Source organism: Magnolia sinica, chromosome 12 (assembly GCF_029962835.1).
Source record: "Magnolia sinica isolate HGM2019 chromosome 12, MsV1, whole genome shotgun sequence".
Lineage (NCBI taxonomy): Eukaryota > Viridiplantae > Streptophyta > Magnoliopsida > Magnoliales > Magnoliaceae > Magnolia > Magnolia sinica.
The window spans coordinates 50261502-50279459 of NC_080584.1; the positions used below are offsets into that span (position 1 = coordinate 50261502).

The 17958-nt window shown below is 38.1% G+C and overlaps 1 protein-coding gene across 3 annotated transcripts; it reads right to left on the reverse strand.

Moving 5' to 3' along the window:
- Nucleotides 1-6252: 6252 nt before the first annotated feature.
- On the reverse strand, nt 6253-15842 carry LOC131221354 (uncharacterized). 3 transcript variants are annotated; one of them, XM_058216599.1, is made up of 7 exons: nt 15382-15842; nt 12591-12678; nt 7932-8023; nt 7147-7837; nt 6952-7070; nt 6618-6685; nt 6253-6516 (listed from the first exon to the last, which is right to left on the reverse strand). In XM_058216599.1, exons 2-6 carry the CDS (start codon nt 12612-12614, stop codon nt 6673-6675), a joined length of 939 nt encoding a protein of 312 aa, XP_058072582.1. In that variant the 5' UTR covers nt 12615-12678; nt 15382-15842; the 3' UTR covers nt 6253-6516; nt 6618-6672. The 3 variants fall into 3 exon arrangements, with proteins under 3 accessions (XP_058072582.1, XP_058072581.1, XP_058072579.1); XM_058216598.1 differs by lacking the exons at nt 6253-6516; nt 6618-6685 and having other exon boundaries at nt 6776-7070; nt 12591-12673; XM_058216596.1 differs by lacking the exons at nt 6253-6516; nt 6618-6685 and having other exon boundaries at nt 6776-7070.
- Nucleotides 15843-17958: the final 2116 nt, after the last annotated feature.

Sequence of the window (17958 nt, forward strand, 5' to 3'; positions counted from 1 at the left end):
TGGGTTATAGGATCCTTCCCCCAAGGGACATAATCGCCCTACTTAGGGTCTTTCACTCAAGGGACACGATTGCCCTACTTGCTGGCTTTAGGGTCTTTCACCCAAGGGACACGATTGCCCTACTTGCTAATACCACAATCATTTTCTCATTTTTCTTTCTTTTTCCATAATTCCGTAATCAGTAGAGATGAATGCATGTCATGAATTATTCCAAAATCAGTAGCGAAATAATTTAATTATTTAAATCTCGATACAACAATACAAGTTCTATACAAATGTGCAGAAATTCGATGCCGTAAAAATTAAATTCCTAAAATTTACTGAAACATCAAGCTAAAATCAAATTAATTAATATTATTTTAAACCAATTAATTTAAATCAATTACTCTAACACAGATTTAAGGTCTAAATCTCAACATCAAATTTCAGAAATAGAAGTTAGATTAAAATCTAACTCTACCAGTTAATCAGATTCAGTAAATGCTAAAATTTAGAAAAGTAGATATTACGTATAAAGGAATTTAACAATATTAATTTGAAGTCATTATGTCAAATAAATAAATAAATATTCTAAAATACATAAAATCAGAAAGTTCATAAATGGAGGAGAATCACCCACCTGACCTCTGGACTAAATGCATGCCTCTCACGTAGCATTCCACGCTGGACTGTCACAACTTCCTTCCTTTCATGCCTAAAAGTTTATAGAGAATCCCATCACCACTTCTATGCATGCTCAATACATGTGAAACAGGTACAACGCATACATTCCCAGACAGAGAAGGAACCCTTTAATGCATGGCACGTTGATGGCATTCTTCCTTGTTGATTCCTGGCCTTCCTAACATGAGTGAAAGATTGGGTTCCCAAATAATATTCATGAGATGAGGATTTTTATTTTTTATTTCCATTCTAAGAGATCAGTGAAGTTTTCAGGATTAATGGTTGAGGTTTTTAGATTTTCAAGAAGTGTTTCCGGATGGTGGTTTCATTGTTGATCTTCCACTATCCGAAGATGACGGGTCGTGCGTGCTCCACGGATTCAGTTTAGCAGCTAAATATTTTGTATTGGATAGAACACTTTCAAAGGATGGAAATCGGATGGTTAAGATTGGTCCTAGACGGATTACAGATTTAGGAGGGAGAGAAAAAGAAAGAGATGAGAATGGAGAAGTGAGACAACGTGTGGGCGTGGATTACCTATAGAAGCCTAGGATCTTGGAACTATGTGGAGTCCACCGTGACAGATGGTTTGGATTAAAGGTGGTCCCAATGAGCTGGTTGGTGGTGGGTTCCGATATCCACGCAACCCTTCAACGTGTTGGAGGAAAGGAGAAGAAAGAGGAGATATGGTTTCCATTATTCCAGCCACGTAAGTTGCTGCCTTCGGTAACATGCATCGGTGAAATTCTTCTTCTTCTTTGTTAGTTCACTATCTATCTCTTTCACGCGTGCACTAGGTGGCCCACACACACTTGAAGGTTGGACTATCCTGATGGATGGATTGGATTGATGGAATGGGCAGATGGATAACTGAATCTTATGGAATTTATACATAAGTTTTTTTTTTTTTGATAGATGGTTCTCGTCAATGAATGTGGGATGGATGGCCCAAGAAAAACAGTCAAGATTCATGGTGTGGTTTGATATGGTGGATTATGTGATCGGATCCCCTGTCATAGTTGGTTTTGACTACGTCATTACCCAGCACATCTTCTAGTTAGAGGATATGCAGGAGAAAATTCACAGTATGCTACATCAAACATAGCATCTGGTTAGTTTTATTTATTTATTTATTTATTTATTTTAATCAATGTGGTCGTGTACACATGTAATATCATCAAATAGTTGAGGTACACCGTACATCTCATTACATTCCTTGTGGTCTCATTAATGAATGGTCTGGATCTCATGAAAACATATCTTTGACTAATGTTTCAATGAGTGGTTGCAATTGAAAGTTAAGTATTTTCTACGGATAAAAAGTTAGTAGTAACGGTTAGGATGGATGGAAATAAGTGTTTAAACATATGGTTTAGATTAGCTCACGAATTCCAGTGTATTCTATATAGACGTGTGGGTCCCACATGTGTCTGGGTTAGAGGGATGCATGCATTCAGGTAGTATAATAGGTGGACTGTTGAGAGAGACGTCAGGCTCTAGGACTCTTATCTCTCTCTCTCTCTCTTCTTTTTTTTTTTTTTTTCTTTTTTTTTTTATTTTAAACAATATAAAATCATGTGTAGTTCAACATTGGACCGTCCAATTGGGGTACAACTTGATGCCTCACCTCAGATTGTTGTGCTCTATCTAATGAGCACAATTTTGATCTATGATCCTTGACGGTGGTCAGAAATAATTTTAATGGTTTCCTCTCTTCTACGGTCCCATGTGACGTGTACAGGTATCTCATATGGAAACCAACCGTTGGATTAAAATTTCACCCTGAGAGTTATGGAAATGATGGTTTACTTTGGTAATTAGGTGATCTAGTTGGATGATATAAGTGTTATGTATTGTTAGATGATTGGATGTATGTAAAATAATTAGACAATTAGAACCCAATTAGAACAATCATTTTTTATGAATGAATCAATACAAATTGAGTTGAGATGGATTGATCTAATGGTCCGTTGAATAAATGACTTAGATTGATGATTAGATAAATGTGTCTACCTACTAATTTGAATGGACAACCAAGTCAGCATTCATATACTGTAATCACATAAACAGTCAATGATCCAGTGAGCTTGATGCGTGACTAATGGTTAGGATTGGGCAAATATGAATGAACAATTGATTTTGTATGCATTAGTGATGAGAGTGCAAGTATATATATACATATAAATACACACACGCATAAAATCACACAATTAATAATCATGTAAGTCAATGTTCACCCTAATTAGATATATTATACATATCCACGGTCACGAGTTTCATAGAATGATGGATGTATATATGCATGGATGTATGGATGTATGCATGGACCTATGCGTGTATGCTTCGATGAATGCAGGTGTACAAATATGCACGTGTATACTTATGCACCAAATCTTGGGTCATTACAGTTTTTATGGCTGCCGCAAAAATTGGGACTTTCCCTGGCAGTAATTATCTTTTAGCGGCGCTTCTGGTGACTGCCGGTAAAAACTATGAAAGCGCCGGAGCTTGTAACAAACGCCGTTAAAGTTGTAACAAACAACGCTAAAAGCTGTAACAAGTGTTGGTAAGAGATGGAAATAACACCGGTAAAAGTTGTAAAAAGCGCCAGTAAAAATGGAAAAAGCGATGCAAAAGGTTGCCACAACGCCGGAAAAAGATGTTTAGAAACGCTGGCAAATACCTGACTAAAAGTTGTTTAGACATATCAAAGTGCCAGTAAATATCTGACTAAAAGTCGTTTAGACAAATCAAAGCGCCCATAAAAGTATTTTTGACTGCCGCAATAAGGTTGTTAAAACACCGGGAAAGATATACAAAAATGCCAGAAAAGGCATGCCGAAGCAATTTCTTGCCAAAATTCGTATATATAATTCTACAAGCAAAAAAAAAAAAACAGAAAAAAAAAGAAAAACCAACAACAACAACAACATGGTTTTCCAAGTATTAACAACTAGCACTAAGATAGTAGACTGCTTCCAAAATTTTTACCATATGTTGTTTTACAAGTATTAACAACTAACACTAAGATAGTAGATTGCTTCCAAAATTTTTACCATGAATATAGTTGTGTCTTCTACTAGCACTAAGATAGTGACATGCTACACCCGTTACCAACTAAAATAAAAAAATAAAACTAAGAGAGTGAAACTCTAAAAAAGAAAAACGAGGAACAAAAAAAGAAAAGAAAAAAGAATGCACTTGGAAATGTGTTTAACTATTTATGAAGGATAGCAAGGTGGGGAAAAAGAAGTATGATAAATTCAAAGGTATCCAATTGTGGCTGATCAGAAACTCTCCTTAAGAGAAAAAGCAAACTGCTTAAAGCAGAAGGAAAGCATTGCTGGAAGCTTGGAACTAACAATTTTTCCATAACTAATTAAACATTGACAATCAATTTCGATTATGTTAAATGCAACTGGAATGACTTCGCCAAAAAATCCCAAGCAAGTGAAATTTTAAAACACTTATAGGCATGCCAATGTAAACTATCCGTCCATGTAAAAGTAGAGATGGCAAATCCAGGGGAGGTTTTCTCGGCCTGTGCTCATCGTAAGTAACAGTGCGTTCCACCTGATACAGGCAATGAAAAGAATAATAAAACACACATCAAGAAAAGAAAAAAAAAAAAAAACATGATAAAGAAACGAAAGTTATCAAGACCTCTCATTTTCTGTGTTTCATACTTGAATTTATGTAATCAAGACCTTCGTCAAAGAAACAAAAGCAATAAATTGAAAATTAAAATTCTGCAGAAAACCTTATGAAATTGAAAATTAAAATTCTAAACAAGGTATGTAATCAAGACCTCTATGAATATCTGTCAATGCCTAACAATGTAAAAGAAAAGAAAATAAACAATTAAAAATTCTACTAGGCTGAATCTTCTAGATCAGAAGACCTTTATGGGCTTAAATAAGCATTCAAACACAACCTATAAATCATTTACAACCAGCCCCATTTACAGGCATCCTGAGAATGAAAGGTTACATAATGGACATAAAATTTACAGATTGAGACACAAGGAAAAGCAGGAGGAAAAAAAAAAAGCAAACACAAATACTCCTAAAATTCCAAAATCATGAATGGTTTTTCTCCACTCCTAAAATGGCCACTAACCAAACACATACTGGTTTTGAAATATGATAATTTCAGTTCCTTCTCGATGAATAATAAACACATTCACCATCATGTCTTGGTCAATGGGGCCAACAATATGCAGAGATGGTCCCACCCATGCCATGTCATGGGTGCTATTCTAAATTGCGTACGGTCCATCAATCAGTTTTGAAGGATGATCCTAACCATTGTTTCATGGAGGAATCAACACTGTGTTTTTTTTTTTTTGAAAGGTATGCAGGAAGCAACACTTATAGCTTCTGCATGACCACAAAGCAATGGTAGAAACCTGATTGGGACCAGACCCATTGCATTCGAATCAGCATTTCACTTAATTCCAGCATTTTGTATGCTTGAGAAGTTACTGGATCATTTTATACAAAGTAACAAGGACAAAAGATGGTAATATGAAGTTAAAGCCACATGAGAAAAGTGACAGATTTGGATATTGCTCACTTGAAATCCATATGGCATGCTGAGGTGGACTGTGGGTAGAAGTCTAGCAGATGAATCCCATCAACACCTGGAATTTACAGAGTAAAAAATTAGGTAAAATTATTGGATTAAATCCTATAGAACAAGTTCCTAACCATGCTGGTTTTCGCAAATGCGAACAATTGGTTGACATGTCTTTGTCGTGCCTGATTCCCACAAATCAAAGAGAAGAAAAAGTTAATGGGAGAGGACAGATAATTGGCCTGACCTCTAAAATATCATGTCATATGAAAGTACATAGATCAACTTCACTTACAACCAAACAAAGGGTGGGCCATGCCGATTATCTCAAGTGACCTGAAAATTAACGTTGAATGTAAAATAAAATGGAAGAAAATGACACAATTCACCTTGATGCCCCTTTCCCTCCTCCTTTACCCGGGCTTGGGACTGGCAATGCAAGAAGCTGCATTGGCGGAGTTAAAAAAGGGCTTAAGCTTCATTTGGTTTGAGAAAAAAATTATATTCATAAAGATTGATATGATGACCAAATGGAGCCTAAGACTTATATGCAAATTTACTAAAAGGTATGATAGGAACTCTTACACTACAAATACGATGACCAAGTGACCACCTGTAAAAAGAAAAGAAACAGAATGATTTTACAAAGTGTGTTGGTGCCAAAAGGATGGACAACATATATAAATTCTCACCAATCAACATGGGATGGAATCATCGAGCTAATGCTTTATCCTTTTCAAAATGCATTAAACTAAGATAAAAATAAGCTGTTTAGATGTGTCTAACTCAATCCAAAAGTCTAAAACCACGGATCCCTACTAACCCCACTTACAAAAGATGTTTATAGTTCCAAATACTTAATAAAAACTCTTCCCATTTAGTCATCATCCATTTCTGTTTACAACCTAAAAAAAATAACAAAAATAAATCAATTACTATTCACGATCTCATTCAATAAGTTCTACTGCTTTAAAAACAAAAAACAAAAAACTTGCCATACATAAAGTAGTGGGCCAAGCAATACTCGTTCCAATTGCATCCCCAATTGTTTTATATCGTCCATGGGTCTTTATCAAATCTTCATCATGTACCATTTCCACTTGAATAGATACTTCCCAGAAACCAACTCCAAGTTTTTTGCCCCCCTACTTTTGTCAGTGGATCCGTGCTCAAAACAGTTCATTTAGCTACAGTATCCCTAGGCCTTACAATACTCTTAAGAAGAACCTGAGTCACATTAGTGCAACTTGTAGAATTCCCCTTATTCGCCAAGTCTCTCTACAAATGATAAATCAATGTCAATCATCGTATACAGCTTGAACTATGTATAATTGAAAACATATTACACGTAAAAATATACATGTATATAATATAATTACCAGAGGGGTTGGAACCAAGTGGCTTAATGATGAGGACGGTTGGTTCAAGTTGGGATTAGCTGAAACACCTAATAATGTAGCTAGATTAATGCTTGGATTCGTTATGGCAGACATGAATGTCACCATAGTTTCTTTCAAGGATGACATTTTAGCCATAGTTTCTCTTGGTGAAGATATTTGAGCATCTCTATCAGCCATAGTTTCTCTTAGGGAAGATATTTCAGCATGCAATCCCTCATATTATTCATCTCTCTTCTGAGCATTGCAGGCCATCCCTTGGGACTAGACACTGTGGGATGTTGTGCCCCATATATCAAAAGGAGAGGGACCTAACCCGTAAGTGCGGACACGGCCATGTCGTTCGTCACCCATGACTTCCGAGAATACATCTTTCCTCGTAGTGCTGTTATGTGAAGCCTCTGGCTGCTGCGAAGTTCGTTCATTTAGTTGTTCCTACAATTGAAAATCACCAATTTTGGATTGTATAATGCTAAAAGATGAAACAAAATAAGAAGATACATATAAATACCATTGCTCTTGATGAGGCCTCATCCACAGGCATCCCATTCTTCCAATACAACATACAAGCATTGGGACATGCATCAATTTTATTATATTTGAGGCCCAACTCGCTAATGATCTTCTTGGTTTCATAGAAAGACTTTGGCAATGTTTCACCCTCGGGAAGTCCCTCCTTCAACAATTCAAGTAACATGGTGAATGATTTATCACTCCATCGAACAAGGCACTTTATGTGATATAGTTTCACAACGAAAGAAAGCTTAGTGAATTTCTTGTAACCTGGATACAATTCCTGATCAGCATCTTCTAACAATTTGAAAAATTGTTGTGCTTTAGTGTTCTGCCCCTGTGTAGGTCCATATGGCGCGTGGCCCGCATCACTCTCTTGACCATTTAGATTTGAAAAACCGAACGCATCGTATAATAATCCGTGCATATCATCGTGTGGATCTGGATTATCACCTGTGACATTTGTGGTAATAGGCATGGAAGAAAACGTATCTTCCCCATGGAAACGCCAGTAGGTGTAACTCGTATTAAATCCATCACACATGATATGATCATATGCTACTTCTCGAGACACCCAGAAGTTATTGTTACAGTTCTTACATGGACATCGGATCCTCCCTCTATTACTTGCATTTGCAAATGCAAAATCTAGGAATTTTGCAGCTCCATTTAAGTATGCGTAGCTCACCCTAAATCATCCAATGAAATTGGAGGATATTTCAAAAGCATGCATCTTAACCACTAAGCCACAACAATTGAAATGAGAAGTTTCTAAATGGGTACCTTGGCAGATGAATCCAACTCTTATCCATAACTATCTTCCTTAGCCACTTCGACGGATTGCTGAAAATACACTCTGAGTCTGACAAAGCTTCCTAATATAATTTAAATAAGCACCATTATCATCCATTCATTTAGCACAGGAAGCCAAGTTACATGACGATTTTTTTTTTCAACAGGATTCTCTGTAACAAATGAGAAACTTACCTACATACTAATCAACGACAGCCAACCCCCAAACGACAATGATTTAGGCATCTTAAAGAATCACTAATGGTATATCTAACATACTGACTAAATCAGTCACCCATCCAAGACTGGATAGATTTTAATACTTTCACGTTCCCATTTAAATGCCCATGCTAAAATTCCGGCAGCATCTCCCCATGTCTCTCTAGATACGTTGATCTTGCATTTGATTCTCACACCAATTATCCGCACATTCTGAGGATATTTGACATTAGAAATAAATGTAAGAAATGTAACCAGAGAGAAATGGACAGATATAACCCAGAACAAGCATGTGCATTTAAATAAGGGAACCGAAAGCATTTTAATCTATCCAACCTTGAATTGTCCATATGCGGGACAATTTGAGAATTTCTATGCATCCAAAAGCACACTATATCGATGCTTGGCCACATAGAAATCCTCAAATGGGCAATTAATTGTCCTATACTTAAACAATTTCATAATTAATCACAACAAATATTCATCATCAACCTAACTAATAATAGAATGTGTTTAAATTAAAGAAATAAATTTCAAAATTTTCACAAGTAGAATTCAAATAATTAACCTAGTACTATTTACTACATACTAGTAATATACAAGCAATATTGGGGCACCATACCATAGGCTACAATAATAACATTGTAACGCCCTGAAATTCGGAGGTCGAGCATAACTCAGCTCCTGAGTTTCAAAACATCACTTATGCAACATAAATAATGATGAATGTATGTTGTCTGTATTAGTGCATAAAACATGAAGTAGATTTAGCCAAACTGCAAACATAATTCAGGGACAGGTGAAATATACAAGCGGAAGACTAAAGAAATATATATATATATATATATATATATATATATATATATATATATATATATATATATATATATATATATATATCTATATAAGTCCCTGAGATATGTATGCTCTGTCAGGTCATAATTTTAAGTGTTTGTTTCAAAATACAAGTATCAAAATGAAATAAATCACTACAACAATAACCCTGAATCCCCGTAGCTCAGGACACGGTTCACATGAACCCGCCTGAGAACTGCATAAAGGAAAATGCCTCCTCGTCATCCTCATACTCCCGCTCTGCCTCGTGGGTCGTATCATCATTTGCATCTAAGACAGAGTCTGGTTGGTGTTTAAACACCGTCCCAGAACGTGGGAGTGAGTGATCAACTCAGTGGAACTATACAGTAAAAGTTAACATGTTATTAATTCAGTCAAGCAGTAATGATAAAGCAATACAATCAAACATATCCTAAGTACTCTTGTTAATGCAAGGATGTATGTAGAAATGATGCATGCCCTCGCCTGCACTCCCTCAGCGTCTTCATCTTACGGTACGCATGACAACCTCCCACAGTGCTCCATAATGCCAAGGCACATGCAATGCGGTGCATGAACATGATTACCAAGTTGTTATTAGTCCTTTTCATACAGCAGGATTGGGAAGCTAAGGTACCTTCCTTATATCAATTCCCAAACGGTGATCCATTCTAGGGTCGTCAGTCCTAGACAATCTCATACGATATTATGGTTCTAGGTCGCTGCAAAGGGCTCGTCACCAATCAATGCATGCCTAATCATACCTTAGTTGCTACAATAAGGCTCGTCGCCTCAATGCAGTATCAAGGTATGCTTGAGGTCACTACAAAGGGCTCGTTACCAATCAATGTAAGTCGACAACACGAATATAGTGTCCCATACCACCATAATCGGCTCACGAGTCTGGATTGCTCACTGGTCACTACGGGGAGGCTCGTCACCCCAGCGTAGGCCGACAGCTCGACCACGGTGTCCCATACCACCATGCCCGGCTCATGAGTCTTAGCGGATCGAGGTACCATGGTTAATGGGATTGCACTGGTAAGTTTGGTACCCTAGATTCAAACAGTAGCGTCCATACATGGTGAACATCCACTGGGACAATCGGGTTACTTGACAAGCTTGACTAGCACGAGCGCACGTTGAGTTGAACGACATGAAGTGCACAAACACCTCGTAAAACCACTGCCGACAACCCTAATATGACTCGGGTTCATCAAACACGTCCTATGTGACGAAAGCGACCTCAGCCAGGAACTCAAAGCTTGTTACCGATTGCCTAGACCATAACGTGGCCCCATACACATTCAACCATAATAGCAAACATATTATAAAATGCAAGATAACGAGAATCCATTCATAAGTAAGGCGATAAAATTAACAACTTGCATGAAGGAGATCAAATACATAGTTAACATGGATAGTTAGATTAAGAAATTCATGGAGGAAATAGTACATATAAGGAAGTAGTTGGGATTTTATATCTCAACTCCCTCATAATTCACACCTTACTAAATACGAACTTATTCAGGCATTTTCACAAGCACTTAGACTACACTTGGCAACATACATCACATATGTCAGTCATATTATATAGTAGGGCAAATCCTTTTAACAAGGAGTTGTCGCATAAATAACAATCATATTCCTATGACAATTAATCATGGCAATGACAACACCAAATTCCAAATGCATACAAATATTTTAACAAATACATGAATCACACTACTTACAACATAGATTATTTATATACGTAAAACGAAACAGATATCGCATTTGGCATGTGAAATGACACTCACGTCAGTAATAAATCATTAATTGACATTGAAAGCTTTGAAAACCATAACCTATACTAATATAATCCGCACCTTAAACCAGAAATTGCGCAACGGATTCGATTTAGACGATAAGTCTTCCTCAATGGCGAATAGGTAACCTTAAGGCATGAATTAGATTAGCTACATTAACACTTGAACTATTCTAAGTTCCAAAACAGGTTAGGGTTTAATTGACTTACCCAAAAATGAGATTAGAATCGCTGGAATAACGATTCAGATGCGATGGATTAGGTACGCAGGGTAACTGGAAAGAATTCCAAGATGATTCACCAACTTCTCTCTCACTTTCTCTCTCTTTTCCTCTCTCTCTCTTAGCTAGGGTTTGAAAAATTCGTATGAAATTTGAGAGTGAGGGTTTAAGGTCTTTATATAGGCCTACAATTGATGGAATTAGCCCCAGGGCCAAGGTATACTTAGGTTATAACTAAATCGGATCTATTTCGATTCAATGGAGCGTTTCTGGAGGTCCTTTTTCTGAATGCGGTCGGACTTAAGCTCCTTAACGTTGGATCTTAAGCAAGTTAAGTTTTCAGTCCGATCGGGTTTCCAGATCGCTCATGGAGGATCAATTTCAATTCAACGGTCACCGAAACTCGATCAGGGCCACAAGCACTATGACATGTGTGGGTCATCTTCCTTGATCCGAGGGTGAATTTAGGTCAGAATCCAACGGTCAGAATGCTTATAATCGACGCGCAAGCGACACGACGCAGATTACTTAAATTCATATTTAATTTCTAAATAAATTCACCTTTCTCACACTCTTCACTCCGGACTCATGCAAATCGTCTCAGGACATCATCTGGACTTGATTTTCGAGGTGATTATCAAGCCCAACAAGGTGGTCATAATTGTCTAAGTTTATCACTATCGGACTTTCGACGTGCGGTGCAGGTCCGATACAAAGTTTCCAAGTACTCCTGACTGGGTTTAGCGTTGAATCCTAGATTTCAGGGTAACGTAGCGCTAACGATTCTACAGGTTTTGGGTCTTACAGATCATATTTAATGTGGTTGGTGCTAATTTTCACAAGTAATCGAGTTTAGCGCTAGTTAATTCACGTTTAATTTCTAAAGGATTGAGTCCTAAGAGAATTCTAGTTGAGGTGGTGCTCGGGTCTTTGTACGGAATTTTTCGGGATGTTACAATGTCCCCCTAAAAAATAAATCCTCTAAGGATAACATGTGTGTGTGTGTGTGTGTGTGTGTTGTAAGTTGTTTATTTCTATTCTCAATCACAAGTATATTCATCATCCGACCAACTATAAATGAAGCAATAAAAATATTATTAAGTAAAATCAATTAACAACTATATTTTTAAACCTGAGTTCTTATTACTTAACAACTAAAAAAAATTATTTTTGAACTAAAGAAGCCTATATGTAAAGCAATAAATAAATGTGGAATCTCAATGTTCAGAAAGTGAATGATGGCCCCCACTTCTACAAACTGAAAACAGTCCTAGCATCATATGATAAACTGTATGATACATGAAGACCACTTTTCCATCAGTTGGTTCCAATGTTCAACAACTCAGTTGATCTGTTCATTTAAGTGCATCTCTGGTGAACTTAGATACAATTATAAACTGTAATTAGAGACACTTATCTCTTTCCTTCTTTTCATATCATGTTCAAACCACTCTGTCGATTTGTTTCTCATGCTCACATTAGGACAAGAGACCAAAAATCAGGCAGATCGAAAACTCAGTCAATAAATCTGTAAATTAGGGTTTTTTTTTTTTTTTTTTTAAAAATTACCTGTACAATCACAACGGCTTCCATAACACCAACTACACCGGATTGAGAAGATGCCTTCTCTATGCAGAGAACCACACCCGTCCCTGATCTACAAATGGGAGAAATGAGATCCATAGCAAATGACTAGTTGTATGCCTTTTTCCAAGAAGATTTTTTTTTTTTTAAAAATGAAATAAGTCCTACTTCCTCATGAATGTCACAAAGAAATCAATGTTGTATAGCAAAACTGCTACGTGCTTTACATTTTTAGGTCATGACGAGCATTACTCGAACATATTTCAGCTCATGACAAAGCCTAACACAACTAGCTATGATAAAGGCTTAGATGATGATGACGACTTTATATATATATATATATATATATATATATATATATATATATATATATATATATATTATATATATATATATATATATAGATATATATATATATATATATATATATATATATATATATTCAACAAGCAGTACATTCATCATTACATGGATGTAAGTAGCAATTTCTAACACAACAAGGAATACCCGCTTCCACAAAATAAAATGAAATAAAATAAAATGGTCTTTGCTATTTTTATGTAGGGACTGGATGTTAACATCTAGATGATAACGAGAGGAGAATACATGTTACGGGAGCAAAAAATTGCTTGGAATTAGTATTAATTTCTTACTTTTTTTTCCCCTACAAATACAATACTTGTATCAAAATAAACTGACATCAACAATAGTAATCTACACCATATTTTTGGGTCTAAAATCAGAACAAAGGAAATAGAAGTCGAAAAATATATGAAAAGAAGATACAATTGCCTCACAGTTGAAAACAAGAACCAGAAATTTGAGCAAAGTCGTAAGGATACATGAGAGAGATTTGCAGCTCGTGCATTGACCGAATTGACTGGCTGCAACAGAGAGACCATTGTCTTTTAAAGGAAAAACAGCTCTTTTACAATGAAGCAAATATGAGCAGCGCTCATCTCATGGAGCTTCAAAAAGTTCCCCATACCAAAGAAACCTCATTAGCAGTTTTAACCTCCAAAAGATATTTGATTTCCACGACTGACTCCCAAAAAATGATGTAAAGTTGCCTTAAGCTATCACCATGTTGCAAGTTGCATCTGAAATAGAGCTCAGGGCAACGCATGCTGACAGCATCCCATTTGATTTTTTGTGAATAAGTTGATTGATACAGGTACTATCTTCATCTTCCACATGGATCGAAAGCCCAAATCATCCTGAAATCAACTAGCAGGCTGTTGTTTTGCAGTCTCCACCACCTCATCTCTGGTTTCTACTAAAATTGTGACATTTATGTAATTTGTGATGCATATAATAGGCAACCCTCGAAAAACTCTGAGTCCTTGTGAAGAAGGATGGTTTGCTACACAAGTAATTGATGAATTGTGACATTCCCAACTGTGACATTCTCAAGATCACCTACATGGCGATTATCATCCTCGGGAGCACCATACTCTTTGCCAGCAGGATTAAAATGTGGACCAGTCGACAAACAACCATTTGTTGTGTCACCAAGAGCATGGACATGGAAGCCATGGAGACCAGGTTTAAGACCAAAGAGGCTTCCGGTCACTGTAGTTGGGCCATGTCCTTCCTGAGTGAAGTACATAGTGCCACTAACTCCCTCCTTACTATTAAGAACAACAACAACCTTCACCATTGTTATATGTGATCTCAGAACACCCCTTCCGAGAGAGAGAAGTTAGTATTGGGACTGAAATACGATGAATTGTACATCCGAAATATTATGAACTTAAACTAGACCATACCATAACACAATCCTAATTTAAATGGCTTTTAAACTAAAGTTAAATTGATTTCATTGATTGGTGGATAACTAAAGGATGGTCAAAATAAAAACAGCTAATGGTCCAAATTCAAGAAATAAATGCTTACTAATAATCCATGGTTAGGATAGTTAATCAATGCAAAATTTAGATGATGACATTTCTAAAGTGTATTTGATAACTTGGACAGTTTGATTAAAAGTTCATATATGTTATGTGCAGAACTTCAGAACACTTGAGCATCGAACACTGCACTCTAACGGATACAACTCCCTTTTGTAACTGATCTTCCACCTCTACTTCCCACAATCAATGCCTTGCAAATCATTCTCCTCCCTTTGGCTCCAACAAACCATATTCGGAAGAGTTCTCAATAACCAAACTGTCAAATGGAGGAGAAAAGGAACCCATAAAGCAGTTGAACTCTGTGTGTGTGTGTGTGTGTGTGTGTGTGTGTGTGTGTGTGTGTGTGTGTGTGTGTGTGTATAAGGGAAGAAAGAAACGTGATTTGCCTTACCAACCTGTTTTAGATGTGCCCAAGCCCCAAGGCCTCATAAGCAAATGTCCAAACATCATAAAATGTAGTAACATGCCACACCTTTTTCTCTGTCCTGCACCAAGGGTTTATTTGGAGTAGGGCCTAATCCCAACCCTCCTGGATTTTTCACCGGAGAATGCAGGATCCAAATTTATCTGGTGTTTGGTTTATTCATGAGGTCATGTTGGGAGTGGCAAAGACACTAAGAAGACCACCGTTTGGAACTCCATTTCATCTGCTGCCCAAAACGGAAGGGACAGGGCTACCCAATCGGAATCCATCCATCTTGGCCACCCTTGTCCAAACAGGCCCTCAACAAGAATCTCTTGGTTGAAGCATTTCTTCAAACATGTAGGAGGCCATGGACAGCAGCGGATATGGCTGTCACTGCCATGGTTGCTGCCCAATTTCTGGCCATTAAAAGAGGAAATGGGAGAGAAAGAGAGAGTACCTTTCACTTCGTGTGCTCTGATTTCTTCTATTCCCGTCAGCTATTGGAGGGAGATCGATCAATGGTTGCTTCGAAGAGAACGAACTGGGAGAGACGTCAATGGAGAGGGAGGGAAATCAGGTAGATCGAGAGATGGAGGGAGAGAAATCGAGGAAGGCAAAAGGCCGGACAAGCGAGATGGGAGAGAGAGATCGAGGAAGGGAGAGGGTGGGGAGAAGCGCACAGGACAAGAGAGAGAGAGGAGGGAGTTTGCGCGCGCGACGAAAATGAAATTTCCCTCTCCCCGTTTTTGGTTTTAGTACCATCGATTCACCGGCGCCCACGTTTCAGAAACAGGGGCGTTTTTGGACGGCTGCCGGTGATTCTGGTGATCACCGGCAGTTATATATGGCCGCCAGTGAAAATAGAGGCCTCGAATGACGCTTTTTCTTGTAGTGTGATTCATTTTGGAGCCTGCCCATCCATCGAATGGAGCCCACTTCTGGTTGCAGGTTGGTGTTTCCTAGTACTCCTATGTGGGGCCTACACATCCCACCCAGCGGGGCCCATAGACCACAATCACATGGCTCACCATCTTCGTCCAAAAATAGCTACTTAAAAATAAAATGCAGATACAAAATTTTGTTGGGTGCATTTTGGGGTCCAGTTTCTGATCACATGGAGCCCGTTTTGGGCAAGGGGGCATGACCCCCTGACATCCCTATGTATGGGCTTCAAAACCTTAAGACAAGGCTTACTAAAGATTTGTGTGCAACTTGTTATATATCACCCAAATGGATTCTTGAACTTTCTGCTCTACATTTTCTGCTGAACCATTTGTTGGCCCTATTTTCAAGATCAAAACTGGCCATCTGTTGGTAGGTTTGAGCAATCTAACATGTGTGGCCCAATCTGACTCGTCAGATGCCTTCCTAGCATGTTTTTACTCATGTAAATGATCTGATTAGGGTCCCTAAGGAGTCAATAACCTACGTTTAGCCGCTGTCTGATAGTAGGGTGTCTACACCAACCTAAGGTTTGAGAGGATATTTGTGTTTCCCTTCTACCAACTTCATATGACCACATCTGGTTTTGATCCATTTTGGGGCCTGCCTCACCATCGAATGGGGCCTACTTCTGGCTCGGATTGATGTTTCCTAGTACTCCTATGTGGGTCCTACAGATCCTACCCAGCGGGGCCCATAGACCACAATCACATGGCTCACCATCTTCCTTTAAAAACAACTACTTGCAAATAAAATACAGAAACGGTTGTATCATATTTTTTCTGGGTCCATTTTTTTATCACTTGTAGCCCACTTTGGGCAAGGGGGCATGACCTTCTGGCATCCCTATGTATGGGATTAAAAACCCTCAAGACAAGGCCTGCTAAATATGTGTGTGAAATTTGTGATATATCATCCAAAATGGGTTCCTGAACTTTCTGCACTACATTTTCTGCTGAACTATTTGTTGGCCCCATTTTGGAGATCAAGTGTAGAGTGTGTGGGACCCATTTTAGGTGAGGTAAAAGATAATCCTTACTATAATATGTGGATACTACAAGTTCCAAGTAGTGGAATCCACTAAGGTTGCACATGGGACCCACAATAATTGGGTCCGACACAAGTCTACGCATGGTTATCCTGCTAAACTATCGCTAGCCGCATTTTGGTTCTCACTTGCAGATCGTTTGCGGTCCATTTTAGGTGAGGTAAATGGTTTCTCCTACATAACTCAAGTGGTGCTACATGCAACAAGCATGTGTTGGGCGCACGATAGGTGCCTAAAGTCGGCTAAAATATAAGAAAATTAGTAATATAGACATGCAATTTTAGTGGTCCCCATTTTGGGTATTGATTTCAGACCGCGTCGATCCGGCATTTGACGAAGGGGCATGACCTCCTGATAGAAACATGTATTTTCTTAAAAATTCCCAAGGGGGAGCCCTTTGAAGAAGTGTGTAGGTACTTGTAAAAATCGAACTCTTTTTTTGGCACAATTGTATTCAGAAATGGGCCAGGCCCATTTTTTGGGTCTGATTTATGATCGCGTGTTCCCTGATTTAGCTAGGTAACACAATATCTTGATAGACTTATCCATGGGCTTCAAAACCCTTAAGGTGGGGCTGCTGAATGTGTATGTACGATTTTTGGTGCAAGGCCAAACATTGCTATTTGAAATATCTGCACAGCTTCAGTTGGTCTCATTTTGGGATCTGGTTCCGATCACATGGGCCCATTTAGGTTGAATTAAATGACCATGTTTCTAGACACACACACACACATATATATATATTAAAAAGTCCAAGTGGTGGCCCCCACATAACTCGTATGCGGGTCCCCCCACGGATGGCCGAAGTTGGTCCAAAATCACAAAAATCAGACACAGTTTTCAAAACTGGGGTCTGTCCCAACTTAGGGCTCATTTTCCAAACAATTGGGGCCCAATTTCTTAAAAAGTAGTGGGACATCCTAGCCCTATGATATATGTACTAAACATTCCCCATGGTGGGACCCTTAGCTACAAAGCGTGGGGTCCACCATGAGGTGCCAAACCGGGCTATCATTAAACAGTTCTGGTACTTGGAAAATTTCT

Coding starts and splice junctions, on each gene's coding strand:
- LOC131221354 (XM_058216598.1), bottom strand. CDS start 12,614: ATGGAAGCCGTTGTGATTGTACAG. Junction 8,024..12,590: donor AAGCCGTTGTGATTGTACAG/GTAATTTTTAAA, acceptor AAATTATATTAG/GAAGCTTTGTCAGACTCAGA. Junction 7,838..7,931: donor AGTTGGATTCATCTGCCAAG/GTACCCATTTAG, acceptor TGGATGATTTAG/GGTGAGCTACGCATACTTAA.